Source organism: Thunnus albacares, chromosome 3 (genome assembly GCF_914725855.1).
Source record: "Thunnus albacares chromosome 3, fThuAlb1.1, whole genome shotgun sequence".
In the NCBI taxonomy this organism is placed as follows: Eukaryota; Metazoa; Chordata; class Actinopteri; order Scombriformes; family Scombridae; genus Thunnus; species Thunnus albacares.
Window position 1 is genome coordinate 36,889,016 of NC_058108.1, and position 6,148 is coordinate 36,895,163.

The 6,148-nt window shown below is 36.1% G+C and overlaps 1 protein-coding gene across 1 annotated transcript; it reads right to left on the reverse strand.

Moving 5' to 3' along the window:
• Positions 1-3,816: 3,816 nt before the first annotated feature.
• LOC122978847 (E3 ubiquitin-protein ligase TRIM39-like) lies at positions 3,817-5,580 on the reverse strand. Its single transcript, XM_044345875.1, has one exon. The coding sequence runs from the start codon at positions 5,556-5,558 to the stop codon at positions 3,915-3,917; it is 1,644 nt and encodes a 547-aa protein (XP_044201810.1). The 5' UTR covers positions 5,559-5,580; the 3' UTR covers positions 3,817-3,914.
• Between the last annotated feature and the right edge of the window lie 568 nt (positions 5,581-6,148).

Genomic DNA, 6,148 nt, shown 5'->3' on the forward strand with positions numbered 1-6,148 from the left:
AGTAATAGGAATGTTTGAAGGACTTCAGTTTCATTTTATTGTTAAACAATGGTCACATTGAATGCTTTTATATTATGAAGTAAGAGTTATATTGAACTTATATTTAAATATGGTTCTGAAAGTAATCTAATCACAGAAGTGTTGCCTAACTTTAGTTCCTTTCAGTATAGTATTAAACTTAATTTAGTAGATGGTTTAAGATGTGTAGATAGTTTGAGAAAGTTGAATCAATGACAGTTGTATGCTTAAACATCATTAAGTGTTAATATGAAGGTTAATGTTTGTTATGTCATTAGAATAACTGACTTATGAAATATATGTAAACTGTTTAATTGTTTTCTTGAATGGTTTTACAAATATGATACAAGCTGCAGGACCGTTATTAATCAGAAAATATCATGAAATGCTTGAACAGTATGAAAAGAATGTGTTTACAGCTTTAATGTGAAATACTAGGTCACGGTGACTGGAAGTGTGATTTTTGCATGTAAAAACTCAGAATTAGACTTCCCCTAATTTCCTTCACTTCAGGAGACACAGACTGCAAAGCACCAACCACATGGTCCAGGTATCATCGGATAATTCGTAATTCATTTGTAATTCAAAAACCAAAAAACGGTAAATCTGTTATTTGTTTCAAAACAAAAACAAAAATCGGTTATTGCCGATTAGTTCATTATTCCTTTTTGGAATAACGAATAACGAATAACGACAGGTCTGCGGACATTCAGCCAATTCGTTTTTGCGTTTGAAACCAAAAACGGAAGTCACATGATTTTTTCCTTTTTTCATTTTAAACCAAAAACAAAAAACAAAATCATGTGATTGGTTTTTCGTTATTTGATTCTGATACCAAAAATGTTTTTTTGTTTTTTGTTTTGAAACAAATAATAGATTTACCTTTTTTTGGTTTTTGAAGTACAAATGAATTACGAATTATGGATCAAAACCTTTAGAACACACCCAAACTCCTCCCGTTTTATCCTAACTTATAAAAGCAGCCTCAAAGAGATTCCTCTTTGGGCTGGCCTCTAAGGACTCGAGAAAATTCTTAAGACTCTTCTTAAATGTCTTTCATTTGTTTTTCAACTAAATATATCTGTAGTTAATCTTTTATTGCAACAAGTTAAGTTGTATTATTTTATCAGCAAAATTAAGTCTCGTATTTCCACGTATTGTAATTTAATTTGAAGTAAACACATACAGTATTTTATTTTGAGCAATACTGCAAACTAGAAGTGTAGCCGGACTAAAAACTCTTTCCTTGCTTTTATTCGAATACAAATACAGATACAAATCATTTTGCTGCCTCAACAAATACAGATACAAATACAAATACTGGACTCTCTGCATATCCCTAATCTGCTGTATGTTTTCAGGAAGTGGCTCTTTTGGTTTCATGCACCACTGAGCAACTTTCATGTGAATCAACAGGGCCCCGCCTCCGATGCTGTATCCACTTCTCTTTATACATCCATGAGTCTGTTCCTGCCTTTAACAGACTGTCCTCTCTCTGATGTGTGCTGTTATACTGATCTCTGCTGGACGCAGGGGGGAAACACATACAACTTGTGTAAACCTCAGTGACTTTGAGAGGAAGACTGATAGCAAAATAAAACACTTACACAAACAGGAAATTTATTGTACCGTCATCTGACTTTAGGCATGTTTGTTTTAAAGCTGAAATATATTCATCATTCATTAAGAACAATATCTCTATTATATTCTAATAACACACATACGTTGAGAAATTGGAAAAAAGAAACGTGTTATCATTTGAACATGGGAAGAAAGAAGCCACCAAAAATGACAAATTAACTCAATTTGAATTCATATGGGGAGAAGTATTACAAGCATTGAATACATAAAAAATGTGGCCTTTAAACTTAAACCTGGTTTAAGGTTCTTTGGTTTTTGTTTGTTTTTTGTTCTTTGTTTTTTTTCTGGTGGTGTTTTTGGTAGGATTTTGTTAGAAAGACAGGTGGACAATAATGCCACCTAGACCATAACAATTGAGTGGTCAGAATCTAGAGGATCATGTTGTTGAAGATTCAGTTGGAGAAGGATAAAAGACTGACGTACTCAACAGAGAGGAATGGTATTTCAGTTATATATATTGTATGTGTATGTTTATTTATATTTAACATATTGAATTTAAGTTGATCAGACATGAAGATATTTAGGTTGAGCTTGCATGTTTGATGTGTGGGGTTGCTGTGGTTATGTTATGTTATGTATTTTGTTTTGTTATATTTTGTTTTGTCTTCCTGTCTTGTTTTACTTTGTTGTTAACATTGTCGGTCTTTGTTTTGTTGATGTAGGAAGTGTATATTTTATATATTGAGAAATCTAAATGAAATCTTATTTAAAAAACAAAACAAAATGAGAGACATCTGCAGATAGAAACAGATGAAGGAGCTGGTAGAGATAAAAGATAATTAAAATAGTTATAATTACAATAAAAATTAAAGCAAGTGTGGTGTGCTTTTATTTTGAAAGTTTGATTGACATGTGTCAGGTGTGTAGAGACAAGTAACTGCAGCTGGACACAGAAAAATACTCATATATTTGAATGTTTTAGATACAAACTTCATTTGAACTTTAAATGAGTCACGAGACTTTGACCTACAAATCTTGAATTTACATGTTTTTTCTATCTTTTATTGTTTTTGAGATATTAGAGTGGGAGTTTTAAAGTATTTTCTTGCTCCTCCTGTGATTTTATAATGAGTGTGTATTGCGGAATGTTTCACAGCACTGAGGGAGTGACATCACCAGGAGCAGTTGGAGAGGAGGATTTTAGAGTACGCTTCTTGTGAAATCTCCTCATAAATCCCATGACTTTGGCCAAACCTAACATTAAAAATCATATTTTAGTAGGAAATTTTGTGGCGATTCCATTGATACAGGTTTGAAAGTGGTCAGACTTATAGTTTAGACGTCAGCAGCCTCTGTTTGACACAAAGTTCTTAGGCTAGGACTACTGTTTTACAGTAGTAATAAGTTCTCTTCCAAATCTAGCACGTGTGGAAAGTAGGCTATTGTTCTTTCAACTGCATTTATAACTCAAACGAAGCTTAACCATGTCATGTGATAGGCTACTTCAGTACAAATATTACTGGAACCACTACAGAAAATTGCTGATTAATATTTAATATCCAGGAATTCACATAATAGACACTACCACTGACTATCCCTGTAACAAACTGGCCACAATTTTACACATTGACCAGACATATACTGGGATTTGATCTTGTTTATATACTAACAGTAATATTAATTTATCATTACATCACTGAGTATAACAGATACCAGTTAATTTCTATTTTTACTTTAAAAAAACTCCATCCTTTGCAACAGAGACACATACTCTACTCTTTCTGTTTATGTTCTAACATTGAAGCTAAATGACACACAGTAAAATATTCAACCTTAGGACATCATGACTTTTATGGCTGCATCATTACATCTAATGAAAAGGGTTTTTTTTATATATATACTGTACATCAATGCAGTAGACACATTTCCTTAACCAGGGAAGAACAGGTTAATGAATTAATAGTAGGGGGACATTGAAGCAGTAAAAATACAACATAACTCAAGAAAAAAAATAATTTAATAAATCATAAAGGAATGACCACATTAATCATATTTTGATTAAAACAAGTTTACATTGTACATTATCATTGAATATGTACATTTGTTACCATGAATGACAGTGAACCTTTAAAAATGGATGAGTTTATCAATGTTTGATGTGTTTTTCTGTCTTTAATCCATTGGCATGTAAGTATTAACTGCTGTGCTGGTATTGTAATATCAATACTTTGGTGTATATTTGTACAGTAAATGTAAAAGGTAAAGATTATTTGTCAACTATTTGCATTGTTGCAAAAAAAAAAAACCAAAATAGATCAGGCAGTTTGATTGACAGGACAGATGATCAGAGGGGCAGAATTTTTACCACCATCATGAGTACAGGGACTGAAGTATGGGTAGAGTTTCTCAGTGAAGGAGCAGCCAGTAAAGGAGTAGATAAGAGCTGCAGCTTCTACGTCATAAAAGGAGACCAGACCCTCCTCATAATCCACAAACACCCCCACCTTCTGAAGCTGAGACTTCAGAGAGAGACGGACTGAAGGGTCATTACAAGCACTGTACTCATTTCCATTTCTCAACCATATACACCAGTAACCATTCAGAGGTCTCAGTTTGATGTCTCCCTTCCTGTCGATCAACTCTCTGGCCACTCCTAAATCCCATTTAGTCTTCTCTTTAACCTGAACCTCAAAGTAAAATCTGCCTGAAGAGAAACTCTGCTTTCCTAAAACACTTGCATAACGCATAAATCTCTTTGGGCTGTCTGGGAGATTCTTCTTCACATCACCACAGTTCACTTGTTTTCCATCATCAGACAGAATGAGATACATACTTGCTGTATCAGGATCAAGAGTCACATCCACTGCATACTGCTGGACCCTCTTCAGTTCAGCCTCAGTGAGCAGCTTCTTCATCTCTTTACTGAGCGTCTCCTCCAGCTGAGTCACAGCTCTCACCACAGTCCCCTCATATGATGGTGGACGGACGCTGACCTCTGTCCAGTCTTTGGTGGGTGCAGCAGCTTTCAGGGACGGGAAGTTTTGGAGGAGGTGGAGGTGGTCTTCAGAGTGTGAGAGCTGCTTCACTTCAGAGCTTCTCTTCATCAGCTCAGAGATTTCCTGTTCCAGCTCTTTGATGAAGTCTTCAGCCTGTTCCTCTGTCATTTTCTGCCTCTCTTTGATTGTTTTGACAGTTTCCTCGCCTCTCTTAATAGACTCCTTCAGAACATCAAAGACTCGAACACTCTTTGCCATCTCTCTGTCTGCATCTTTCTTACTGAGGTCAACCGAGTGTTTGATCTCTTGAATCTTCAGTCGTCTCTTCTGGATCATCTGCTGAATTTCAGCCTCTGTCTTCCCCAGCTCTGCCTTCTTTCCTTCATATTCTTCTTTCAGAGGAACAAACTCATGTGTCTTGTGGTCTAAAACAGAGCAGAGCATGCAGACACATGTCTGGTCGGTCTTACAGAACAGCTCCAGAGGTTTATCGTGCTTCATACACATCCTGTCTTCCAGGTTCTCCACAGGGTCCATCAGCTGATGTCTTTTCAGACGAGAAGCTGTCAGATGAGGCTCCAGGTGAGTCTCACAGTAGGAGGCCAGACACACCAGACAGGACTTCAGGGCCTTCAGTTTGGTTCCAGTACAGATGTCACAGGGAACTTCTCCTGGTTTGGCAGCTTGTTGCTCTGAGCTGCTGCTGCTGGCTTTCTGTTGAGCTTCCTGTCTGAACTGAGAAACCATCTCAGAGAGCAGAGTATTGACTCTCAAATCAGGTCTTCTGGTAAAAACTTCTTTACAGATGGGACACAGGTACTGGTCATTACTATTCCAGTGTTCAGTGATGCAGGTTTTGCAGAAGTTGTGTCCACATGATGTGGTGACTGGATCAGTGAACACATCCAGACAGATGGAGCACAGAAACTGATCTTCAGATCGCAGACAGCTGGCAGCAGACATATCTACACACTGAGAAGAAAAGTTAAATTGTAAAAAATAAAGATGATTAAATAATTTGTCATAATTGGTTTATAAATATCAAAGTATGCTCACAAGAAAGATACCAGGCACCAACAACTGAAAGGAGGGCAGAAAGAAAACTGGCAAAGCAAATAATGTTATGAACCCTTAAGAGACAACACCCATCTTATGTTGTGTGAAAGAAAAGAAAGAATATTTATTTACAGAAGGTTTTATTATTCATTGTGTGATTACTGGAATATAAAGTTTAGCAAATTTGAATTTCACTTAACTGAACTGTCCTTTTGACAAAAGTCATTATGAAATGAAGAGTTAAATTTTCTTTCTGAGCTGAAGTTTTGTGTGAAAACGTGCCGAAACACAGCAAATGTTTTCTTCTGTACTCACCAGTGTTGTTGAGAAAGATCTTTAAACTCAGGTAAAGTTTTCTAAAGACAGAAACACAGAAACGTGTCTCGACTGCAGCTTTGTGTCACTCTGACAAATAGTTTAAACTGAAGAGTCTGACACTGAACCTGTCCTATATTTCCAGTTTCTGCCTTATCTCATACTCCAGTTCTATTGCTTGG